General features: G+C 39.9%; 1 protein-coding gene across 1 annotated transcript; it reads right to left on the bottom strand.

The window, feature by feature from the left end:
* Positions 1-6,707: 6,707 nt before the first annotated feature.
* On the bottom strand, positions 6,708-9,703 carry LOC146680716 (uncharacterized). The gene is made up of 4 exons (XM_085447627.1): positions 9,299-9,703; positions 8,343-8,477; positions 6,902-6,999; positions 6,708-6,806 (listed from the first exon to the last, which is right to left on the bottom strand). Exons 1-4 carry the CDS (start codon positions 9,660-9,662, stop codon positions 6,708-6,710), a joined length of 696 nt encoding a protein of 231 aa, XP_085303753.1. The 5' UTR covers positions 9,663-9,703.
* Positions 9,704-26,479: the final 16,776 nt, after the last annotated feature.

The following is a 26,479-nucleotide window of genomic DNA, read 5'->3' as shown; positions in this document are numbered from 1 at the left end:
TTTTTTTTCTTTTTTTAAATGCCAACTGTGTATAAAAAAATGACCCTCAGTTCACTCACAAAGATGTTTGCTGACTTTTAGCACTCAGTGATTATCATAGTCTATCTATGAAATGCTGCTTTTCCTGGTTGGAATGCTTCACAATCAAATGATAGTATTAGAAGAACCACCTCCTTATTTTACTAAAACAATTTTTTTAATGTTTTAATATTATTACCGTTATCAGTATCACTATTATTAATACTTCTACTAGCATGCCAAGTAAAACTCCCGTTAGGATCCTGTTTGAGCATTTCAGTAAATATTTCACTTGCACAAAATTACTTTTAAAGTCCTTTATGGTGCACTGTGTTTATGCTGTATACTCATTTTTAGAGCTGCATTTGCATATTTCAAATAGTTACATTTAAATGTGATAAGTTTAAAAAAACAGATCATTTTAAGAAGATTTTTATCAGCTTTAGTCAAAGAAATGCTGTGAAAACAAAGTGCTCTGCAGCTTTATTCTATGATGTTGAAGTCATTGTATATTTTCATCAGTGTGACCACAGTGTTGATTCACAGCTCTCTGAAATAAGAACACAAAAGCATTACTGCAGTCAAAGGCTGAAAAATCCCACCTGGTAACTATTAAACCGTCTATCACCTGACTGCACCGCAGCTTTTGTAACTCACACTCATACAGTGCAGGTCAAAGGTGGCACAACAATGTCTGCTGTTCGTCACATGAAAACCTCTCCATCTTTGCTGCTGTGATGTTTTCTTTTTCCATCCAGTTTGCAGTAAACGTGTAATAATGCCAAACTCATGGACTCGGTTTATATGCAGATGACAATGCTGTTGATATTTGGGTTTTAACAAGGATACAATAAATGAAACACACATTTTTAACATTGCATCCTTTACCCGATATATCCATTATCTCTGCACAGCCTTTGTATATGGAAAGTAGAATATAATGCTGTAAAAACATGCAGTCTTTCCGTCTCAGCAAAAATATCACACAACTGCTGGAATGCTTGAAGTCTGTGAGGGCTTACATGTTAATTTTATTTTAGGTGATTTTATTTTTGTCAACAGAACAGGCAGTTCATCCTCCCACCACTTGACCACAATGTTGCTCTCATCGAAACATCAAAGCACTTTCCTTCACAGTTTAACTGAAGAAATAAGTGAAAACTTATTTATCCAGAGATGAGCTTTTTACTCCCACCGCCTGACCACAGCACAATCAGTATTAAATACCCTCCTACAGCAAATAAAGTCATCATAAATAAAGGAACCACTGTAGAAAAGAACCCGGGCTCCAACAACTGAGAAGTCTAAAATTAGTCACATCTTCAATCATTTTGGCTTAGCTGGTAATGCATCACCATGCACTACCAGCTAGTATAATAGAAACATAAAACTTTTGACCCTGTTTAGTATAGCATACAAACTTCCCACTTATGAAATGCAGAAGTGTCTACACAGACATGTGTTTCACAGCAAAGAAACACATCTTCAGCATGAACATCATGGTAATTTCGGGCTTTTATTGACTTAAATGACTGAAAAGATTTAAGTGAGCGTATGCATAGATTTGAAATTGTGTACACCGAAGCCCAGATTTCCAGTAATGTAAATTAAAATTAACATTAACACTAGGCCTGCCACGATTAGTTGACTGGACACGATTACATCGACGACTAATTCAATAGTCGACGATCAGAGGTGGGTTGAGTATCCAAAAATTGTACTCAAGTAAGAGTAGCATTACTTTAAAATATCATTACTCAAGTAAAAGTGAAAAGTAGACGTTTTTGGAGACGTCTGTTACCCACCAGCTCGATAGTTAGCCGGGGTTCAAGGCTCACTAGAGCCGGTGAGAACAGTGAACTCCCAGCATATCTTTATCAGATCCCCGCGGTCTTTCGCTACTCAGGTTAAACATGATATCTAAGTCACTTAGATAACTTTAATAAAAAAATTTATTGTTTGGCTTTTTTCAGTGATTTATTTGTTCCTGAGTAAATCAGGTTGACTGAGATTAAAGTTTTAGTTTTCACACAGCTGAGTAAATGTCAAACAGAAAACGGATTAAACAGAAGTGTGAGATGGTAGAGAACTTACTCCAGTGTCCTGTAATATTTTAGATAGCAAGGAGCAGACGGCTGAGTTTATTAAACTCCACTGAGACAATCTGCAAATTTCATTCAAAGTTTAATAAACTATCATCTTGTCTTTATTTTTAGTTACCTTAAACACTAAGCTAATGATAGTTATATAAGAGCACATGCATGCTGGTGCAATAAGCTGTACATTTTATGGCCAATGGACAATGGATCTGATAAGTCGACTAATTGCAAGAATAATCGGTGACTAGTCGACTATCAAAATAATCGTTTGTTTCAGCCCTAATTAACAGCGAAAAAGACGGTGGCAGAAGCAATGCAAAGATCATGACAAGCCACAGTTACATACCAAGTGCTCAATTCTCAGAGTTATCGGCCAGTAGGAGCGTTCTGTAGCTACAGCCTCTGTACCCGTTCACATGGGGAGCAAAATAACAATGTCCAAGTAATCGATGGAGGGAAGGCTTCTAAGAAAATAATCTGCAGGTGATCCATACAAAGCACGACTAGCATCAATCAATATAGCCAATCAAGACCAAGGAGCACCAGGTATGTGACTCTTACCAGTGAAAGCTAGGGAAGTCAGGTGACCTGAGACATGGATGTGTACGGCAACAGGTAAGCAAGTGAGGGTGCTTAGATAGCCTAACAACATGACCAAATAATACCACTGGGCACCAACCAGCAATTACCTCTGGGTGTTTGTTCTTAGCAAAGCTGAACAACATTTTTGTGAGGTGGGGGTGTAATTTTTAACAATTTTTGAACAAAGTTGAACATCAGAAAAGCAAATTAAACTCTCAAAGTTTAAAATATTAAATTTACTAAAGAGGAAAATATATTGGTTTCCTATCTAGGACTTTTGAAGCTTGATCGTAAAGACTTTTTGTTAGATTTTAATGTTGTAGTACTCACCTGGGACCAGCAGGAGATAGAAATAGTTTATATAAAAGAATATGATAGTATTCAGGCACATGAATAGTCTTTCTTAGTGAAGTCAATGACGAAATTGCAGAAAGGTAACTATTACATTTAAGTGTATTACCCATCTTTTTAATGTGTCTCTTGAAGTTCAGCATAAGATCTAAAGCAGCACTTAAATATTTAACTTGATCAACATAGTTTATTTTATAATTGTTTACATGGATGTTTTGGAAAGACCTGTGCTGATGTCCTCTTGTATGTGTGTGAATCAAGGATAAGCCAAGATGAAACCTTTTCTACAATATGAGTTTCCTGGCTACTTATTCACCATCACACGTTAAGATGACTGTGTCATCAGCATACAAGCTAATTTCCTCACACACCATTGGAAGGTGTTTAATACTCAGTACAAGGCAATCCAGTTGTACAGACTCAGTGCCATCAGCTAAATATGATTGAAATATATGATATACTGCCTAGACACACACAGCCCCTGCTCCCCAAAGGATGGAGTGGCTCCCACATTAAGATGGTAGAATCTGGAAAACATGGACACAGACAACCACATCGCAGCTGAACAAATGGCTGAGAGGGAAGCACTCCTCTGTAAAGCCCATGAAGTGGCCAACCAATCTCTCAAAACTGAAGTTTCCCAGTTTTGAAAGAAAATCATTTCATATCACCATCGTTGATACCTCAAAGGGGGGATGCTAAAGTGCACCAAGAACTAAATTAAATACCCATGGAAGAAATGAGGGCGCAGACCTGCAAATTTTAAGCCACTGGCTTGACTCATGCATAATTCACCCCACCAGCCCAGGTAAACCTGGGGAAAAGAGCATTTTCGTTTTAGGGGCCAAGCCATTAGTCCAAAATCTGTAGGGAAGGGGTGGAACAGCCTCTAACTTGCTAGAGACAGGAGATCCCTTTGACTTCAAGAGTTCCAACAACATTTCATCCCACTGGGATTACTGAAAACCATAGCATGTGCAGCCAAAGAGGAAAAGTCAAGATCAGCCTCATCTCTTTTGTCTGGATGTGGAGGAGGCCCAGCTGTAGGAGAGTGAATGGAGGGAAAATGTAGAGGAGAGAGAATAAAGACGAGGGAAACAGTTAGTAAGCTAACCCACTCATAGCTTAATAATAGATGTTTCTCTCTGCATAGGAATGTGTAACAAAGTGGATAAATAGTCTCAATATGATAAATAATTAAACATGTTAAATGTTAAAGTTATCACAGTAGAGAGACTCAGCAAACATGGTTTATTTGGAAGGATTAGAAAAGAATTAACGGTTCACAGACTGCAGAATTTCCTTTATTATTATTATTTATTTATATCCGCATTATTTATATATTTTTTTTATCTTGGAAGCGTGGCAAGGAGAAAGTCTCTGCTCTCTAAAAGGAGCACAGCAGTAGGGTGTAGGTTTGCAAAGTAGCATCTGAACAAACCACCTGCATGTTTTCGCCTCATCTCTTCTCATATAGGTGAACAAGGACACCTCTGGTTGTTCCACTCAGCAGATACTAGGGGTTTCTTGTGAGTTTTTCACTGGTGGGAGGTGGGAAGGGATTAACATAGTCATAATATCTGAAAACAGGAAATTGGTTTTCTACAGAGGAGCAACAATGAAAACGTTTTTTGCAGTTTATCACCTGTGGTCATTTTCAGAAAGTGTGATTAAAGTTCTGATTCGTTTTTAAGTCAAGTCTGACCAACAAACACCCACACAGCCCCCAAGAAGCAGAACTTTATGAAACTATTTGAAAAAAAAAAAAAAAACACCAAACGGATTTGGTTTCTCTTCATTGGTGTTGTTACGTTTAATGTGTTAACACTAAACTTGACAGTACATGTAATTAAAGTACATTAAAGTACACTTTCTACTCCAAAACAAGAAAACACTGAATGTAAGAAAAACAAAGGAAAAGCAACCTGACAGTCACAGTGTTGTTTTAAAACACTTCTAACACTGGAGGGAACTTCCACTTGAGGCTACAACTTCTGAATGCCTAAACTGAAGACGAACGCGTCAATCAAACAAAAAATCTTCACAGTTACTGGAATACATGTTCATTCCTCAACAGTGTAGTTTCACAGATCAAATGAATAATGCCACACATATGTAGAAATGTATTTTAAATGTTCTGAAGCAAACAAAGCACCATTCTGAAAAAGGTTTGGAAGCTGGGTCTGTCACGGCTGAGCAGCTGGTGTGTTTGCAGTGTGGACCTAAACACACCGGCTGCTCAGCCATGAAAGTGAAAAATGTAAATAACAACAGGATGCAATGATTTGCAAAGACCTCAAAGTCAATTTATTGTTAACAATACTCTAAAAATAACACAAGCAGAGATGCTCAGACCTCCCACCTCTCCTGGCCACCTAGCTCTTTTGGGTTCAGGAGCCTCAGCACACCTCGAAGGTGTCCAGGAGCAATCCTTGTTAGATGCTCAAACTACTACTAGGGGCAGGGATAGCTCAGTAGGTAAAGTGGTCGCCCCCATGATCGGAAGGTCGGCGGTTCGAATCCACTTAACGGCTACCCTGAGGTACCCCTGAGCAAGGTACCGTCCCTACACACTGCTCCCCGGGCGCCTGCTTAGTGGGCTGCCCACTGCTTCACTGAGTGAATGGGTCAAATTCAGAGAAAAACAAGTAATTTCCCCATGGGGATCAATAAAGTATCCATTATTATTATTATTATTATTATTATTACCTCAGACAGCTCAGTGCAATGTGGAGGAGCAGCATCTCTACTCCGAGTCATTCACTGACTGTATCTTGAAGGGAAACCCTGACATCCTCTGAAGGAAGACTATTTGGGTCTTGTCAATCTCTTGGTTACCACCTGGAGCTTGTGAGGGTAGAAATGTAAAACTTAACATTTTTTTAAATTGATTTTACAATTCCCACACTTACATAAAGAGCCCTAAATGAATGATCTCCAGGCCGTTCATCTCAACTTCTTGTTAAACACTCAGCTGCTTGCAGTCTTCAGTACCAGGCTCAAAATGGATTAATACATTTTGAGCCCCTCACAGACTAAATGGGGGGACAGAGGCTTTGGAGCTGGGACTCTTTTGTTATGATTGTTTTTGAGTTCAGTTTTTTTCTATTCTGAACATGCAGTTTTGTTTGTTTGGTGCAATTAGCTCAGTTTTTTAAATTATATTTTATAGATATTTTCATAATTTTTACTTTTTTCCAGCTTGCTGTTTCATGATGCCTGTTAAAGCCAATCTTTAAATAAACTTGACTTACTTAAGCTTTGAATGTGTTCAGAATAGCATAAACAACCAGACAGCTAAAAAAAAAAACCTGTTAAACAGATGCAAACAGAGACAGAACAAATAAATATTTAAAGGTTTTAACAACAGCTTTGAATTCTGGCATATCCACCTTAAATCCTAAACCACCTTAAAGCAGGTTTGGCTAAAGGTTGTCACATCTTTGGGTCCATCTGAGCTCAGAAGCAGAGCAGATTGTTTCTGACTGAAATTAATCTCACTGCATTTCTGATGTTTGTCAAGTTTGTGGATTTTTGCGACAGGAAGAAAGAAATCCTCCCACAAGCAGAGGAGCAGAAAGTCCTGAGACATCAGACTGACCTCTGTCCACAAAATCTGAATCCACCAGGTATCATCCACCTGTCCAGGTGTGTCCATCAGCTTTGAGGCAGTGACAGCTGAGGAACCTGCAGTTTGTAGTAAATGCTCTCTGTAGCAGGAGCAGCAGATCGACGGGGGAGCTGGATCTCCTCGTACTGAAACACAACAGCAGCACTGAGTACAGGACAAAGTAGCACTGAAGGAGAACAATGAGCATGAGCTGCAGGGTCACCTGTACACTTTGAGTTACCAGTGGAGCCTCCAGCCTCTCACTGGTCCCAGCTGGAGGGAGGTTTGCCTGATACTTGCTGATTCTCCTCTTCAGAGACAACGATACACAACTCAGACCTGCCAACAGACCATCAGAGGAGTCACTTCACCATCACATTCACATCAGCACTCATCACATACAACACATTTCTCCACTGTGCAGAGAAACCTTTCAACATCTGGCACAGCAGAAGCACAGCTGAAACATCTGGGAGAACACAAAGAGAGGAAGTTGAGTTTTTAAACTGTGACTGGAAGCTGCTGCAGGTCTGAACTACACTCTGATCAGAAACAAGTATGAGCTCTAATTCACAGTAACACTGATCTCTTTCTACACAAACAGCAAACTGCTGCTTTGCTTGGAAGGTGAAACTCTAAAAGAACATGAGCTTATATCTCACACTCTAAATAAAAGACAAGAAAAACATTCAAAAGTTAAACTTTCAGCCTTCAGGAAGTCCAGTTAGCTCCTCCTCCCCCAATATGTGACACCTGTCTGTAAAAGCTCCTTCCTCTGACTCTCTGTCAGCCAGCAGGCTCTGCAGGGCCTCAGTGTCCCCACACACATTATTACTTCTTTCATCCATTGTTATTAAAATATTTAAACCTTATTTTTTGATTTTTATGAGATCTCTGCAGCTCCACCTTTAATATGAACATGTGGTCATGCATTTAAGAACAATAAGAAAAGCATAATAAGTATTTCACTAGCTGGGCCCACGACCGCATTTTAGGTTTGACAGCGTTTTACTAGGTAAAGCAGGTGAATTGCTTGGACATGAATTGAGCTGCGGTTCGGGGAACACCTCGAAGGGGATGGGCGACGGCTCCCGGGCCTGGCAGGTTCCCAATGTAATAAATAAAAGTGAAGAAGTTAAAGAATTGAAAAGAAGAAGGAGGGTGGGAGACGTAAACGAGAATGACAGCTTGCAGAACTGGGGGAACCTATGAGAACCGGAAGAAGCGTGTTTGGAGGCGTGGTCCCGCTCCTGAAATTCTGATACACTCCATTACAACAGGTCTTTAATTTAGGCCCCACAAAACTACCACTAAAGAACAATTTTAGATGATTGTGGTTTATATTAGTTTGTACTAATCATCAGAGCTGCAGCTGTGAAATACTGATACTACTGTAATTTTTTCACTAATTCATTTTTTTACATAACACATCGGCATCCATACATCAAGGACACTACTGATTATGAGTGATGACAATAATAGTCTAGCTAAATCTTTTGCAGATCTTTAACTTGAGCTCAAACATGTTTCAAAAAATAGCTTCATTACTTCTCTGAAACGCGATCTGATGGTCACACGTCTGCACCTCTAAATGCACCACGATGTTGCACGCTGTGGAGGTGTGCTGATATTAATAGAAGAGCAGAGAGACCACAAAGATTTAGAGAAAGAAACAGACTCACAGATTACCACAAGAACGAGTGCAGCATTCAGGCTCAGAGAGATGAAAACGACACGATCACTCTGCAATGCATTCTTGTTAGATTGCTGGTCTGGGCGGTTACTGTCGGTGACTGTGACAGATGTTGCAGACACAGCTGGAGAGAGAGACAGATTGCCAAAGAAATTAATGAGTGTATGAAGAAACTCTTAAAGAAGCAAACTGAGCTGACATCTGAGGCTTTTTCAGATGATTAGTTTAAGATGTTTGTGATCTGCATTTTAAAAGTTTGAGATTAAGTTGTGAACTGGCCCAGCCATCAACACCTTTTAACAAATTGGTTCCTTTGAAGCCTCAAAGTGTGGACGATTGTCGGGCTGTGTGTTACACAAAGGTACAAAGTTACTGTAAGAAGCTGCCTTGAGTTTCAGTGACGACCTCTCAGACACTGACTAAAGGAACAAAATTGACCTGGTTGTAAGAACACAGAGTTCTGCATAACATTTGAAGCCTGTTTATTTTCAAAGGTCTAGACCGATCTGACACTTAAAACAGTCGGGGTGGCTGTAGCTCAGCAGGTCACCTGCTGATTATAAGGTTGGTTCGATCCCTGAAACTGAAACACAGAATGTAACTAGGAAAACACGAGGAAGACACTTGTTTTTAGGAACTACATGATGTTGTCTTTCAGTCTCAGACATGCTTGTTAGTCTCACAGTTGTTCTTGTGTAAGATTTTTTTTCAGGTTTACAAGACAGAGCATGATCACAGGAAATAAGATCCTGGCCTTAACGGGTCAAAAATGGACAATTTGTTGTTATCCAGACACACTGATTCTATTTAATGACGTCTTCCTTTAGCTGACAGATGTATGTAGCCAAACTATGTGAAACTTCAGGTGTGACATTTAGCTTTGGACATATTTCTGCTTCTGTAGTTTTCAGCATTACAGTAAAAACCCCCAAAACTTTTACTAACCTGAGACGAGGCTGAAAGTTTCCACAAACTGAATGCTGCCTCCTCTCTTGATGCCACAGAAGTAAAGCCTGCAGTCCTCTGCTGTCAAGTTTTTAATCACGAGTTTGTTTTGCAGGATTGAAAATTTGGTTTCAAAATCAGGAGAGCAGTAGGTAGAGTCTGCTGAAGAAAAACTGCGGCCGATACCTGCTCTGAACTGACTGTGGATCTCCATGTACCAGTGTGTGTCTGATGTCTGATTGGAGCAGGTTAGAGTGACATTGGTCCCCAGCTCTCCTCTGACCTCGGTCACGTTCTCGGCCTCTGCACAGAGCAGAAGCACCAACAGGATCATCCACAGGAGAACCATGATCAGCTTCAGCATCCACAACAAGACGGAGTCGTCTGAAAGCAGCTCAGCTCTGATGGACTCTGATAGAGAACTCCTCTACACTTCCTACTTCAGGCGGTGATTATGTCGTGTGCAACACCTTAAGACAAACCACAAATACCAAGTAACTCTACAGGAAGTGAAACTTGTGGGAAGGACAAAACACAAGGGGAATAAAATGTCATTCCAATACAGCACATTTTAATTGAAATCCTAACAAAGAACAATAACAATTATATCAAAGTAAATAAGAAACCCGCTATTGAATTAAACTGAAAAACAGAAAAGACACGGGGGTATAGCAGAGGCTAAACACCAGCAAACCATGCAACAACACACACACATACATACACACATACATACATATATTTATATATATATAAATTCTTTGCCAACATTAAGCATAATGCTAACATATTAAGAAACACAAAATAATTGAATAATCCATCAAACCAGTTGCAATCAAAGCTGAACTCGAACATTGGGAATATCTACTGAAACACAAAAAGCAACACACACATAAATGAATGAATGAATGAATAAACAACTAAATAAATAATTTTATATACAAAACACAAAGCAATTACAAACCCTAGAACAAAACCCAGAGACCCTAACCCTCTGTCCGGCATGCTTCACAAACAAATGTTTTTTTGTTTTCTTTGCTCATGCGGGGCTGCTTGGCACAGTTCCTGTGATACCACCGTGGGCAAATGTCACAGCCAATCTGAATTACACAAAAAAACACAAGTATTGTGTTGAAATGGTTAAATAAATATGTAAAAGGTTGCAAAATACTCTTATCGTAAAGCAGTCCACCCACCATGCCTTACAACTACAGTAAGTCGTGTGAAGTGTTTACATGGTCTGTGAATTACATTTTGTTATGCGATTTATTTTTTTCACCTTTTTTCAGCTGACACTAAGAGAGAAACCTAAAACATAAGCATTTAGCTAGTGAGTGTCACGGTCACAGTTCCCACAGTAATGGGTTACAGCACAAGTCAGTCAGGTCATCTTGAACAGCAAATAATTTACTTTTAATAATCATTAACTCTGTTTGCATGACTAAATAATAAGATTATAGCAATACTATATAAATATTCCAAACACGTTCAAGCTAAACGTTTGTAGTTTATCATTTAATTTATATTTGTAATGATAACTGTATTCTCAAGAAGCCAGTCTCTCGTCTCAGGGTTGCAATGCTTGAAGCTGAGTTACTGAACTCTACTGGCACATCATCCAAGATGACCTCTGCAAACTGTGAATGAAATATGTAACAATGCAGTCATTATTTGAAGTAACATTTGGTTTTCCAAAAATTGCATTCATATTAAGTTTTTGACATTCATATTAAGTGTTGAGACACTGGAGGAGACGGAGTGGAGACTACAACCAAAAGATCGCGGTTTTATTGAGGCTGGTAAACATGAACAAAACTCCAGCAAAGACGGAACAGGAGTGACAACTAAACTGGGAAACTAATTATGAAAACTGTTATGAAACTATGACAATTCTGAACCAATTAAGATGACTATCACGACTATGATGACTACAATGACTGTTTTGATGAGATGTGAAGGTAAAATACACAGATGACCTGACAGCAAACAAAGGACGACAGAGGTCTTAAATACAGGCACGAGGTGATCGGGGAAAGTGGAAACACATGGGCAAACAGCTAACTTAAATGAACAAAATGACATCACAGGAGAAGAGTAAAATTAAACCCTTTGACCAAAGAAGCACAAGGATTTCAAAATAGAACTGCAAACATGACAACACGACATGACATAAACTAACAAGGGAGGCTCAACAACAAGAAACACACAGACAAGAAACACATATCACGCTGACTCGGAGGACAAGAACTGGCTTACACAAGGGGACATAGATGAAAACCTGAAGTAAAATAACACTCTATTACTTCTGAACTTAGAATACCAACACAAGACTCAACATATTATCTATGTAATTAGAATGCTGGGTCACAGACACAGCCCCTGACAGAGCTATATGCTGAATGTTCACACATCATCTTAACTGACATACGTATATACAGTCACTGTACACTTTATCAGTTACACCTAAAAATCTGCTTGTTAACACAAATACCCAATCATGTTCCAATCACATGCAGACGTGCATTGCTATGTAGACAAAATGACCTTCTAAGGTTCTCACTGAGCATCAGAATGGGGAAAAAATTTGATTGAATTGACTTTGTTGTTGATGCCAGACGAGCTGGTCTGAGCATTTGTGGAACTAATGATCTACTGAGATTTTCACAGAAATATCTCATAACAGAACGATCCCAAAGACATAAAACATTCAAAGAGTGGGAGCTGTGTGGGAAACCTCTCTTGATGATACATACCAGAGAATGCCCAGAGTGCTACAACTGATAGGAGGACTACATAAACACAACGTAACTAACCATTTACAACCAGGGATGGCAAAAGAGCATCTCTCACCAAGACCTGAGGCAATTCACAAGGAAAATGGAAGTCCAGTATGTTGCTATGAAGAGTTACCTCTTAAAGTGGCTGTGAGTATAGCATATATAATGGATGACATTAATTTAAAAAACAAAAAAACAAAACATATATTTTATATATAAGTCGAGTCATGATTTGACACATCCAATTTGCTATTTTCATGGTCCAAGGATGAAGCAATGTGTCGCATACCCATCTTGAAGGATTAAGCCGTCTGTGTCTCATGAAAAACATGAGAGAGATATTGTCATGGCTGTGTGAAGGCAGGCAGGAAATGGTGGACCCAAAAGCAGGATTCACGGAGGCAGATGTAAAGTCAAAACACACGGCTTTATTGTTGGATAGCAACCGAACTCACTAAACTGAGAATAGAAAACAAAACAAAACAAACAGGCAAGCTAGCAAGGTGTTCAAATTTGCTTTATGAACAATAAAAACAAAAAAAAAAGTGGTGAAACAATAAAAAAACATCAAGTTCACCAGGGAAGACACAAAGGATGACTGTTTGCCTTTCCTGGACTGCGCTGTGCACATTGAAGAGAACGGCAGCCTCGACATCGAAGTTTACCGGAAGCCCACACACATGGACCAGTACCTCCTCTTTGACTCCCATCACCATCTGGAACACAAACTTGGAGTAATTAGGACCCTACACCACCGGGCAGAACATGTTCCCTCTAAGCCTGAAGGGAAAAAGAAGGAACACACATGTAAAGGAAGCACTTAAAACATGCGGTTATCCTAATTGGGCGTTCATAAAGTCAGCAAAGAGGCACAGAAAAGAAGATCAGACACCAGCGAGGGAGGAAAAGAAAGACAGACAGACGCAACAACATTGTCATCCCCTATGTAGCCGGTGTATCAGAGAAACTCTTTATTCTTAATATTCATGGCTGGAAACTTCTCTGTTTCAGCAAACCATAGATGCATTAACATTTATATGTCTTGACAACAGAACATTTCTATAAACATGTATCATTGTTAATATTTCAAGTAGTTATGCCTTTTGTGGAGCTTTTAATCCAATTATATTAAAGCAAAGCTATTATCCTCATTTACCCATGTGAAGATCCATCACCTTATTATTATTATTATTATTGTATTTCACTTCTGTTATTGGTGAGATATTTTAGCTGGTTTTCATGTAAAATGACCATGAGTCATTGCTATACTGATGCAGTGTGAGCTGTCGTATACAAGGCTCCTTTAAGATATGATTCCTAAAATTATAACAAACATACCAAAAATATTTTGACTTTTATTTGTAGTATCCCAGCACCAATGCAACAGAACAGTGCCTGCAAGTGGAACAAAGTTATTGTCCCATTAAGTGCAACATCTTTTACATTGCTCTCTCTGTCCTGCTCGTTGTGTCCTTGGGCAAGACACTTCACCTACCGCCTACTGGTGTTGGCCAAGGGGGCCGATGGCGCAATATGGCAGCCTCGCTTCTGTCAGTCTGCCCCAGGGCAGCTGTGGCTACAACTGTAGCTTGCCTCCACCAGTGTGTGAATGTGAGAGTGAATGAATAGTGGAATTGTAAAGCGCTTTGGGTGCCTAGAAAAGCGCTATATAAATCCAATCCATTATTTGTGTATCTTTTTGAAATGCTTGAAATGAAAAATAAATGGTATTCTTCCATGTTACTGAGCTCATGTGTGGCAGACTCTTGAATTCTTGCCTGTTCAAATAGATAAGGAGCTTGATGAACATATTCAAAACAACAATACAAATGTACTCTGTACAGGAACATTTTATTGGAAACATTTTTACAAGAAACCTGTTCTTGCCACTAACATGGCTAAAACTCATAGTTGTATAAGCTGCCCTGTAACAAGAATGACTCCACTTTTAAAACAAACTTATAGATCTCATCCAGTCCTGTTACATATCAGTGACTTTAAAGATCATGAACACTGGCTATTGAGGTATCACATATTCCTTCAGTGTCATCTATGGTGTAGACATAAAAACAAGTGAACATGCATGCATACAAATAAAAATGCATAATTTCTTGCAGAAACAGGACACTTTTTCAGGTATTAATATTAATATTATATCTGAGACACCGCAGACCACGGCCTCTCTGTGTGAGGATCTAAACGTATTCTACGCTGGATTCGACACAGCGAACACCATGAGACCGGACAGTGTGCGCACCGCGGATGACGTCAGTGCGCACACTGTGTCTGAGGAGGATGTGCGGAAGTGCTTCAGGAAGGTGAACGCACGCAAAGCTACTGGTCCGGACGGGATTCCCGGCCGCGTCCTCAAGTCATGCGTGGCTCAGCTGGCTGGAGTGTTCATGCACATCTTCAACCTTTCCCTCTCTCTGTCTGTAGTCCCAGCCTGCTTCAAAATGGCCACCATCGTCCCTGTACCCAAATCCTCCACCATCTCCTCATTGAACGACTGGCGACCTGTAGCCCTGACCCCCATCGTAAGCAAATGCTTCCAGAAGCTGGTCAGGGACTTCATCTGCTCTGCACTACCCGACTCACTGGACCCTCTACAGTTTGCATACCGCCACAACAGGTCCACTGATGATGCCATAGCCCTGACACTACACACTGCCCTGTCACACCTGGAGAAGAGAGACACGTATGTGAGGATGCTGTTTGTAGATTACAGCTCAGCATTCAATACCATCGTTCCCTCGAAGCTGGACAGGAAACTGCAGGATCTAGGACTGAGTAGCTCCCTCTGCAGCTGGATCCTTAGCTTCCTGTCTGACAGACGCCAAGTGGTCAGACTGGGCAGCATCACCTCATCCCCTCATCACACTGAACACTGGTGCTCCACAGGGGTGTGTACTGAGCCCTCTCCTGTACTCACTCTACACCTACGACTGCACAGCCACTAACAGCTCCAACATCATTGTGAAGTTTGCGGACGACACTACAGTGGTGGGTCTTATCACCAACGGTGATGAGACGGCTTACAGGGAGGAGGTCAGCGCCCTGACCCACTGGTGTCAAGACAACCATCTCACCCTCAATGTCGCAAAGACAAAGGAGTTGATAGTGGACTTCCGGAGGTGCAGAGAAGTACACACCCCCATCACCATCAACGGCGCTGCTGTGGAGAGAGTGAGCAGCTTCCGGTTCCTTGGCATACATCTGGCTGAGGATCTTACGTGGTCAGTACACACAAACAAAACAGTGAAGAAGGCGCAGCAGCGACTCTTCTTTCTCAGGAGACTGAAAAGATTCGGCATGAGCCCCCGCATCCTCAGGACCTTCTATCACTGTGCCATTGAGAGCATCCTCACTGGATGCATCACCACCTGGTATGGCAACAGCACCGCCTACAACTGCAAAGCTCTCCAGCGAGTAGTGCGGTGCTCTGAACGGATAATTGGAGGTGAGCTTCCCTCCCTCCAAGACATCTACAGGAAGCGCTGCCTGAGGAAAGCGGGGAGGATCATCAAGGACTCCAGTCACCCCAGCCATAAACTGTTCAGACTGCTTCCATCAGGAAGGAGGTTCTGCAGCATCCGGTCCCGTACCAGCAGACTGAGAGACAGCTTTTTCCATCAGGCCATCAGACTGCTGAACACGTCATAGACACCTCAGCTTCACTACTGGAACTTTAACATTATGCACTCCATACTGTACAGTAATGCCACTGTTTTGCACATATTCAACTCTGTATATTTTTATATATTTTATTTATTGTTTACTCTATTTAATTTGTAAAATATGTGTACACACACACACACACACACACACACACACACACACACACACGTAGAAAAATATTTAGTATACACATCCAGAAATGCATATACTATTATATATTGTACATATATTTATTAGTTTCAGATGTAGCCATTCTTGTATTTTGCTTGTTTACATTATTGTATTTTGCACAACCCTGTTGCTTGTGAAGCTCGCACACAAGAATTTCACTCACATGTGCTGTACCAATGTACCTGCACATGTGATGTGACAATAAAAGTGATTTGATTTTGATTTGATTTGAGAACATGAATATTTGGCATGACAAAAGGATGATTGAATAATCACAGCCCTTAATCCACTGCACTGAACTGCACAGTGTTTATTTATGATCTAAGTAATCAGTAACTGTGCTCAAAACAGACTGAATCCTTTAAGCAGCTTGAATCAGTTTGGTGGATGAATAACACGTATGCTTAGAAACAATATGACATTAGGAAAATACTGGAATTTGTAAAAATATTTTCACTAACTTTAAATCGAACCTTTGTAATCAACAGCAAATACCAAACTTTGATACCTCAACCTACCTTTACTAACAATTGCATATACTGTAAAGCACAAGATTTTCAGACATGAACAATACTAAAGTATAAAATTGCACAGATTCCTTTTATAATACAGTGCTATACAACAACATTACTTTTAAGTTATCACAATGTTCAGTTTTAGCCCTGACCTAATTAGAAAATAACATCTGGATGAATTAGTCTTAATACTAATTAGTTACAAAAGTATTTGACTGTGCTGAACTCTCACATCACACATGGTGCATTAAAGAAAGTTTAAAAGAGCAGTTTAATTAAATTTTATAGATCTTTAGTATTCTTTCTTCATGCTTCCGCTGAAGGTTTCTGTCTTACAGCTGGAAAGCTTGGATCTGGTGAAGACAGCTCTGGATATGGTAGTAAACACCCGTTCGTACCCATTCATATTGTTTTGTGACTGTATCATGTAAAACTCAAAAAGATAAAAGATACTGAAATATTACCCAAAACTCGACTTCTAACAGAGATGACAAACTTCTCTTTAATTAAAAAAAAGTATTTTGTATAAGTTCAAAATACATAAGAACACATATTCCTGACATCTCTTTAAAGTCCTGCTCTAGTGTGCATGAACAGTTCACATGTAGCGCATTGCTGTGAGAGTCTAAACAATGTCCATCAGCCAGACATGCTTCCAAGAACTGCATTAAATTCTGAACGAAAATCTGGGAAGTTTTCATAGCTGTTAGCTCGCTGCAGAACATTCCCACACGTGTGTCCGACTGGTCTTCATATCATATCATATCTTGAAATTCCACATAAATGCTGTTTGTTACTCTAAGATCAGCTCCGGTGCAGAAACGCATACATTTCTGAAGTTTAATGTTATCCAGCTCTCTGATGAATCTTTTGAGATGATTTTTCACTTCCTTTTGTTGTGGAGTCAAATCCACAGCCAATTTCAGCAGCTGGCACACTTTTATTTGAAGTTGGTTGCAGTTCAGAGAATAACTTGGTCAGAATCTGTGGCAAGATCTGAAAACTGCTGTTCACAAACGCTGTCCATCTAATCTGACTGAGCTGGAGCTGTTTTGCAAAGAAGAATGGGCAAGGATTTCAGTCTCTAGATGTGCAAAGCTGGTAGAGACATACCCTAAAAGACTGGCAGCTGTAACTGCAGCAAAAGGTGGTTCTACAAAGTAGTGACTTAGGGGGCTGAATAATTACGCACACCCCACTTTTCAGTTTGTATTTGTAAAAAATGTTTGGAATCATGTATGATTTTCGTTCCACTTCTCACGTGTACACCACTTTGTGTTGGTCTTTCACGTGGAATTCCAATAAAATTGATTCATGTTTGTGGCTGTAATGTGACAAAATGTGGAAAAGTTCAAGGGGGCCAAATACTTTTGCAAGAAACTGTAAAACTGCTGTTCAGTCTAATGAAATTCTGAGGTTTCCACAGTTTTGTGTGTTTCATAGCAAAGAAAATTAAATCTCTATGGTTGTAAAGGACGAGAGATCATGTGTGTTATTCCACTTGAGTTACTTTTGAGTCCCTAGTAAAGTTCCTCTTTTGACAGACTTGCCTCTCAGTTCTTAAGCATTTTGAGATTGGTTTGTTGATCAAAAGGTTTCTATTCTGTGTTCAACAATTTCTTCACAGGAAAATCCTGAACTACCACTGACCTCAAGAGAAAAACCTCCAAACAAAAGACTTAAACATATCTCAAAGTAATCTCTGTAAACAAGTTAAAAAATGGACACCCCAGTCATATTTTTTCACCACACTTTATGTGTTCTATGCCATTATTTAAAGAAACCACTAGGTGGCGCATATGCTCAGGAGGAACTTAAACCTTCTTAGAGGCAAGCCTGCTGAATCAATCCTGCAGTCTAAGCTGTAAACAAACCCATGATCTGTGTGTCTTTATTTTAATGCACAGTTGCAGGATTCAGCTCCCTGATGCCTGCATGTTGGTAAATGTGGTCCATTAACTGGAACATTACTGCAGTACAATGCAATACAGTTACTGACCCCGTCACTGATACTGTAGCTTAGTGTTTTTTCTTCTCAGAAATGTTCAAATGCTGAGTCAAACACATAATGTTGACGCTGTGATTCAAAAGTGACAAATGAAACTGAGCTGTACAAATATTTACAGGTTTTCACGACAGCTTCTGGCTCTGGTATATGTGTCTTAAATTCTTAAACACCTTGAACCAGGTTTGGCTAAGGATTGTCAAATCTGAACCCAGCAGCTGTCATCCACGTGTGCAGGTGTGTCTGTCAGCTTGGAGGCAGTGTGGAGTGAGGAAGCTAAACTTGAGAGTAAACGCTCATCATAGCAGCAGATGAAGGTGGGAGCTGGATCTCTGAAGCAAATCATACAACAACATGTTTTTACCTAAAAGGACAGTGATACCTTTATTGTAAAACTTCAACAGGACTAGAACGAGTACTTTTATACTACAGTCTAGACTGCAAATATTACTTATTCTCTCTAAAATAGCAGTAAAACTTCAACTAAGTGGCACTAGGTAAAATGTACTTCTGCAAAGGTGCATCAACAATCACTAAACCCTCTAAAAAGTCCTGCTAAAACTATAACTGTACTGGCAGAGGTGCCAAAATACTCAACTACCCACAATCCTGGTTATGATTGTTTCTGTTACTTCCTTAAGTTTACTGAGGTGTTAATAGCCTTTAATTAAACTGGTACTAACCTACTTCTTTATTTACAGTTCTGCAACTCAATCTATGAATAAATATAAATAAATTTAGTCACAGAGTAGAGAAATTAGCCTCCGGACTAAGACCACCAGGTACCGGAACAGCTTCTTCCCCACAGCTGTCAGACTCCTGAACTCTGCCTCCTGACATCTGACCCACGTTAACTCATGGACTGGACATACACACACCCACAACCACCTACACACACAATGGACAACTGTACCCTCAAACACACAATAATAACATGGACTGAACCACCACTCATAATCACTAGCACTTTATATAGCCTCTGTAGGAATTATATCTCACTTATCTTAACTGCACTACTGTATAGCTCTGTGTAAATAATCATTCTGTACATTTGATAATTTTTAACCCTACAACTGTTTACAACTTGCATAGTTCCCATTTCTGTATAACTGTATATCTCAGATTTCTGTAAAGTTATTTATTTCATATTCTGTATAGTTTTTCATATTTATATCCTGTTCATAGCCTGTAAAAAACTAAAAATTGCTGCAACTCTTCAGTTTTTGCTGTTTGTTTGCAGGAATTTTCCAATTTGTGTTTTGAGGTTCAAAAAGAAACGACTGAAGAATGGAGGCGACGTTAAGTTTGGATCCTCTCCTGATAATCATGTTGTTATTGCTTTTGTTCTGATCAATGCAGCCACATCTAAAAGAAAATTGAAAAACTCATTTTTCCTTAGTAAGATTTCATTACATTCAAATAAATATTTAATTAATTTCATAATAAAATATTGTAATAATAATATATAATATAAATATTCATTAATCTCAGAGGAAATTATGTGGTCAGTAACTGTAAAGGTCAAGTATCAACATAAAATATTACAAAATATTTAAAAAAAATTACAGGAAGCTCTAATATATAAATATTCTGATATATTACAGTAAATTAAAATATAAATAAAGTTGATGTTGAGGTTATAATTTCAGGACCATGACAACACATGCAGGTTTCACCATGATCTCATGAGCTGTGCCTTGACAGGTTTTTAATGGCGGGCCTTCACAAAATCAGCTGCTGGCAGTTTTTCTTTTTTAACTAAACAAATCCAGCAAAGGTAAATTATGGTGATGTTGTTAACACTAAAGGTCACAGAGTAGAGAAATAAACTTTTGCCAGTTGGGCATCTCTGGTTCACTTTATGCCCTGCAGGCATGTGACTGCACCTGTGGGTGGGGCAAAACGTACAATATATGAAGACAAGAAACTACAGAGGAGCAGAACATTGTGAAACTCTTCTTTAAAGAACATCAGACAGGTTTGTTTTCTCTGCATTGGTGTTCTCACATGTTTAATGTGTTTATACTAAATGTTACAGAGAAGTACATCAAACCACATTTTGTGATTAAAGCAAACACAACATTAAAAGAACAAACTAAAGAAACCTGACATTTGCAGTGTTGCTATAAAAACACTGGTGAGAGTAGAAATATATGACAACGTCTGAATTCCTAAACCAATAATGAATGAAAGAATAAACCTAAAAATGTGCACAAACAATGGATTACATGTTCTTTAAAGGTTAGTGAAGTCCTGCTGCTGGTATATAAATGTGGGAATGTGAGGTTTTGCTTCACCTGACCTTCCCTCAAACAAACATTGTCTGAATGGAAACATTGTAGGAGGCGGTCCTGGCGTTTACTGCAGTGCGGATCGATCTGTCCATCCACGGTTTCTGGTTTGGGAATGTGGTGACTCTCGCAGTGGGGATAATCTCCTCCGCTAGCATATTGACGAAGCATACTGCTACTTCCGTAAACTCGTTGATGTCGACTGCGCATGCTCTGAACATGTCCCAGTCTACGTCGTTGAGTGCGTCCTGTAGCGTAGCTTCTGATTGGGCAGTCCACTGTTTTACCTCCCTCTTGGTCACGTCTTCCCTCCGTATGCTTTGTTTATACTGGGGAATGAGGAAGATGGCGTTGTGGTCAGACTTCCCAAAAGCCGGGTGTGAGACAGCTTTGTAGCCCTGCTTGTATGGCGTGTAGCAGTGATCCAAAATCCGATCCCCTCTCGTTGGACACGAGACATGCTGGTAAAAGTTTGGCATGACTTGTCTGAGGTTCGCTTTGTTAAAGTCTCCTGCTCCCGGGTCCTTGTTTTGAAGCGAGCTCAGCACATCATGTAATTCGGACAAAGCCATACCTGTGTCCGCTTGGGGTGGGATGTAGACCGCCGTGGCGATGACTGAGGTGAACTCACGGGGGAGATAGAAAGGGCGGCACTTAATGCTCAGGAACTCCAGATGTGGCGAGCAGCCGCTGGAGAGAGTAGAAATGCTCCTGGCATCACACCACTTTCTGTTTATCATGAAACACACTCCCCCACCTTTGGTTTTGTTCGACTCTGCCGTTCTGTCCGCGCGGAGCACAAAGAATGAATCCGACGGAGTTACGGCCTGGTCCGGCACGGTGGGGGTCAGCCATGTCTCCGTGAAGCACAGAATGTTGCAGTCCCTCATGTCACGTTGGAAGGTGACCCTTGCTCTTAGGTCATCGAGCTTGTTCTCCATGGATTGTACATTGGCCAGTAGGATACTGGGCAGTGGTGCGCGATGCGCCTGCTGTCTCAGTCTGTTCCTAATACCAGCGCGTTTTCACCGGCGCTTCTTTGTTCTGCGCCTCGGATGAGCGGCCCGTCCTTTGTTGTTCTCTGCACCGCGTAGAATCTCTGGCGGCCAGGAAGGGTCAGGTTTAAAAGTGTCCAAGATTAGATGTGCAACCTTGGCACCGATGTTTACAAGTGATCCGCTGTCGTATACTATAAGACTAGAGGATTTTGGGATGTAAACCAGAGCAAAAAATAGGTAAAAAACAAGAAAAGTGGATAGTCGGAGCGGAGCGGTCAGGAAGGCGTCTGGACGTGGCCGCGCCATCTTGCTTTGTTCCTTGCTTTCCTCTCTCCCTCTTTGGACTGACAATCATACACAAATAGATTGTATTCAATTAGATGAAAAATTACATTAATATGAAAAAAATTCTATTAAGATCACTAACAAAAAGTCCTCTCTCAGTGTGCTTTCAACCAAAAGGCAAATAACCAAACCACACGAAAATCTAATAAAGATATAAACATTGAAACACTGATCCAACATTATTCTTGATTGACGGATCATTTGATATTACACTTTTACCTGAATGTGGCTGCTTTTTTTTTTTTTTTTTGTCTCTCTACACACACACACACACACACACACACACACACACACACACACACACACACACACACACACACACACACACACCAAGGTCAGACTCTCTCTGTTATTAGCATAGCTCTTCTTTTTTTCTGATACATTATACTGGTCAAGTTAAACTTATTTATTTGTATTTATTTTATTTATATTCAACATGCCAATATTGAGAAATTCAGCACAATCAAACCTTAGTGAATCCACATATAAGTCATAGTAACTGGCACATATTTATATTTAATATGTTGGGTTATAGTTTGATCAGTGTCAGTATTTTGAAGAGTTTGTACAACTGTGTTAACCATCAGTAAAACCACATATAAATCATTGTTATGAAGTGAGTGAACTTACTCTTATTTTACAGTAACAGCTTGCAGTCTGCTTCCTGAGTCCAAGCAGCAGTTAAACATGACACTGAGCCCTTTTTAAACTTGAACAGGGTGTCAGATCTGTGTCTGAGCTGTTACAGCTCACTGAAAATGTGCAAACACATGTAAAACTGCTGTGAAGTCTAATGAAATTCTGAGGTTCCCACAGTTTTGTGTGTTTCATAGCAAAGAAAATGAAGTCTGAAGGTTGTAAAGGATGAGAGATCATGTGTGGTATTTATTCCACTTGTGTTACTTTTGGGTCCCTAATAAAGTTCCTCTTTTGAGAGACATGCTTCTCAGTTCCTTGACTCTTTGATGAAAAGGTTTATATCTTGTGTTCAGCAATTTCTTCACAGGAAAGTCTACCACTGACCACAAGACTAAAACCTCCAAACAAAAGACTTAAAAGTACCTCAAAGTAATCTCTCTGAGAAAATATTTGAATCATGTAGGATTGTGGAGAAGACAATATCATTTTGTACCTCCTGGCATCTGTTGTTGCAGGCTTTATCTGAGAACAGGTAAATTTCATCATCATTACTATGGTCTGTGTGGTTTTTCAGTTGTTTTCTTTCTTTCATTTGACATCCAGTGATGCAAACTTTGTGGTTGGAGCTTGCTGCAGAAACAGGAACCAGAGGTCTGAATACTGTAACCTTCCAATGCCACAAACATACGTGACACAGTCAGCTTTAAACACTTCACAGTTCTCGAGACATTTCTGGGCTTTTCTTTGACAGCAGAAGTATAAACACAACGTACAGTCCTGGTAAAAAGGAAGTAAACTACACATCAGGAGAAAAAGCTAATCTGGTCATTAACAGTTATTAAAATGAGGTAAATAAAACCTCAGATATACAACAACACATTTTATACTGTGTCATTAATTATTTACTCAAGCAAATACAAAAGCAGTATGTTGACAAACTAAGTACACACCGTTACTGCTTCCATTGGAATTAAGAGGATGTGTAGCAGCCAGGTGCTGTTGATCAAATATACTCCATTAACTGTTCATCATAAAGTATGAGTGCCTTTATAAAAGCAGAATTTTTGGCAGTTTGTTGGTGTGGAGCATTCATGTGGGTGTTAACACAAAACAGCTAACTTCTCAGCAAATTCACCCCAATGTCAGACGTTGGAATATTTAGAGAAACTGCAAAAAAACCCAAGAGCTACACCTCAGAGACTACAGGCGGTAAATATTAAAACTAATGACAGTGCAATTACTTTGGAAAGGGGTGCCAGGACAAAGCCTCTGCTCTCTAAAACGAACGTGCAAGACAGTTTAACTTTGCAAATTTAGATGTGGAATGGTGTTGATTTGTGTTCTTTTTGCAGTCACAGGACTTGGACACCTTGCAGGGATTGAGTTGAACTTGAACTTGGCCGTCACCCTGTGCAGTGGTGGACCCAAGAACATGTGACAGATGTGAAAGGATCTGGATAAGCCATGGAGAATATTACGGATGATGTACCACTATGGATATTAGCTTCTGTTAGCCCTGAAGTCACCGCCCGGCGTAACAGGTGTAGAGGTGCGTACAGGTGTTTATTTCGAGTGCCACTGCAGTCAGCTGTTGACTGCACCAATCAAACGTCTTCAATCAGGTTTGCCCTGCTCAACACTCGCTCAATCACAAACAAATCGTTTATTTTAAACGATCTTTTTATAAAGGAATCTCTCAACTTCTTGTGTTTAACTGAGACGTGGCAACAAAACATGGATTATATACGTCTGTGAAGGTTCTCAGTCATCCAGGTCATCGTAATCAAAGGAGCTTGCAAAGTTTCGGTTTTCGTCTGTTATGTATTATTAGTCTTAGTCATGGTCTTTGCTTGTTATTTTCCACCACAGTCATAGTTTAGGTTTTGGTCTCAGTACCGTTTTAGTATTTTGTTTCTTAATGTCTTGTCAGTTTACTTTGGTTTCCTGGTTTACTTCTGCCATCATCTAATAAAGCCTCACCTTTCTGTTAAAACCTTACTACTCCTCGTCGTCATCTGCTTTTGGGTCCTGTTTCCACACACATCGGCGCACCCCGCCGTGACAAGCGCTTTCAGAAAGACATCTACTTTGATAAAGTCTACTCTCCATCGCTGTGTAATCAATTATTGTAAATGTAAATGTTATCAGGAAATGATCAGACAGGAGAGGGTTTTCAGGAAACACTGTTAAATGTTCAGTTTCTATGCCATATGTTAAAACAAGATCTAGAGTGTGATTAAAGTGGTGGGTGGGTTCTTTTACATTTTGAGAGAAACCAATTGAGTCTAATAACAGATTAAATGCCATGTTGAGGCTGTCATTTTTAGCATCTACATGGATGTTAAAATCACCCACAATAATTATTTTATCTGAGCTCAGAACTAAATTAGATATAAAGTCTGAGAAATCAGACAGAAACTCTGTGTAAGGCCCAGGTGGACGATAGATGATAACAAGTAAGACTGGTTTCTGAGTTTTACAGCTGGGGTGGACAATGTTAAGCATCAGGCTTTCAAATGAATTAAAAGTCTGTCTTGGTCTTTCATTAATTAATAGGCTGGTGTGAAAAATTGCTGCCACACCGCCCCCTCGGCCTGTGCTTCGAGATTTCTGGTAGTTAGAATGACTCGGGGGTGTTGATTCATTTAAACTAACATAATCATCCTGCTGCAACCAGGTTTCTGTAAGGCAGAGTAAATCAATTTGTTGATCAATTATTAAGTCATGTACTAACAGAGACTTGGAGGAGAGAGACCTAATATTTAATAATCCACATTTCACTATTTTACTCTTTGTGTCACGGCTGGCGGAGAGCCGTGTGGAGTGGAGGAAAAGGAGGACCCAAAATGCAGCAAACTGATGATACGAGTGACGTTTATTTACAGGGTGGTAGTGGCAAAAACAGGCAATGAAGCACGAGTAATTACAAACGGAAACCTAAACTGGGAGAAACTAAGTGACAAACCTGAGACCATACAAAAGGGGTGCGGGGCAGAGAGACGCAGAGACAGGAACACCATAGAACGCAGAGATACACGGAAGAATGCAGACGAGCCGACGAGGAGCACAGGCAGACACCAACTATAAATACACACACCAGGTAATGAGGAAATGGCACACAGGAGGGGACACAGCTGGAACTAATGGGCATAACGAGACACAGACCTACAAAGTAAAACAGGAAATCTAGAACCCGAACCGGACACAAGGGGGGAGGACACAGAATAACTAGAACAGAGGGAAATAGTCACAAAACACAAAACGCTGGGTCAACGACCCAGGACCATGACACTTTGGTTCAGATGTATTGTTCTTTCTTTGTAATTGTTTATGTTTAAGTTGTTTGTTGCTGGTTTTTTTGATGCATCCTGTAATATGGCTGCTGACTTCATGACTATCACAGAGTCTTTTAATTTTATGCAGCATGTTTCTGGCCCTACACATGTAAAGGGTCACACATTGGACCTTGTTTTCTCCTTGGGTTTAAATATAAATGACATTCGTGTGGAAAATGTCCATGTGAGTGACCATAGCTGCATATATTTTAACTTGTCGTTTTATTTGGATCCCCCGGCTCCCAAAATAACGATTGAAAGGCGAATCATAAACCTGAACGCCGGCAAAAGGTGCTCTGCCATGTTTGACGCTGAAATGACTTACAATGATTTGGACTCTCTTGTCTCATCCTTTAATAACCAGTGTACTTCTATTTTAGACATAGTGGCACCTCTGAAAAAAAGTACTGTCCTAGGTTTGAAATCTCAT

This window comes from Copadichromis virginalis, linkage group LG23 (assembly GCF_057382275.1).
Source record: "Copadichromis virginalis isolate Kocher_CV1m ecotype Utaka linkage group LG23, C_Virginalis_male_GT1.1, whole genome shotgun sequence".
NCBI classification, from domain to species: Eukaryota; Metazoa; Chordata; class Actinopteri; order Cichliformes; family Cichlidae; genus Copadichromis; species Copadichromis virginalis.
This window is presented reverse-complemented; position numbering and strand designations above follow the sequence as displayed.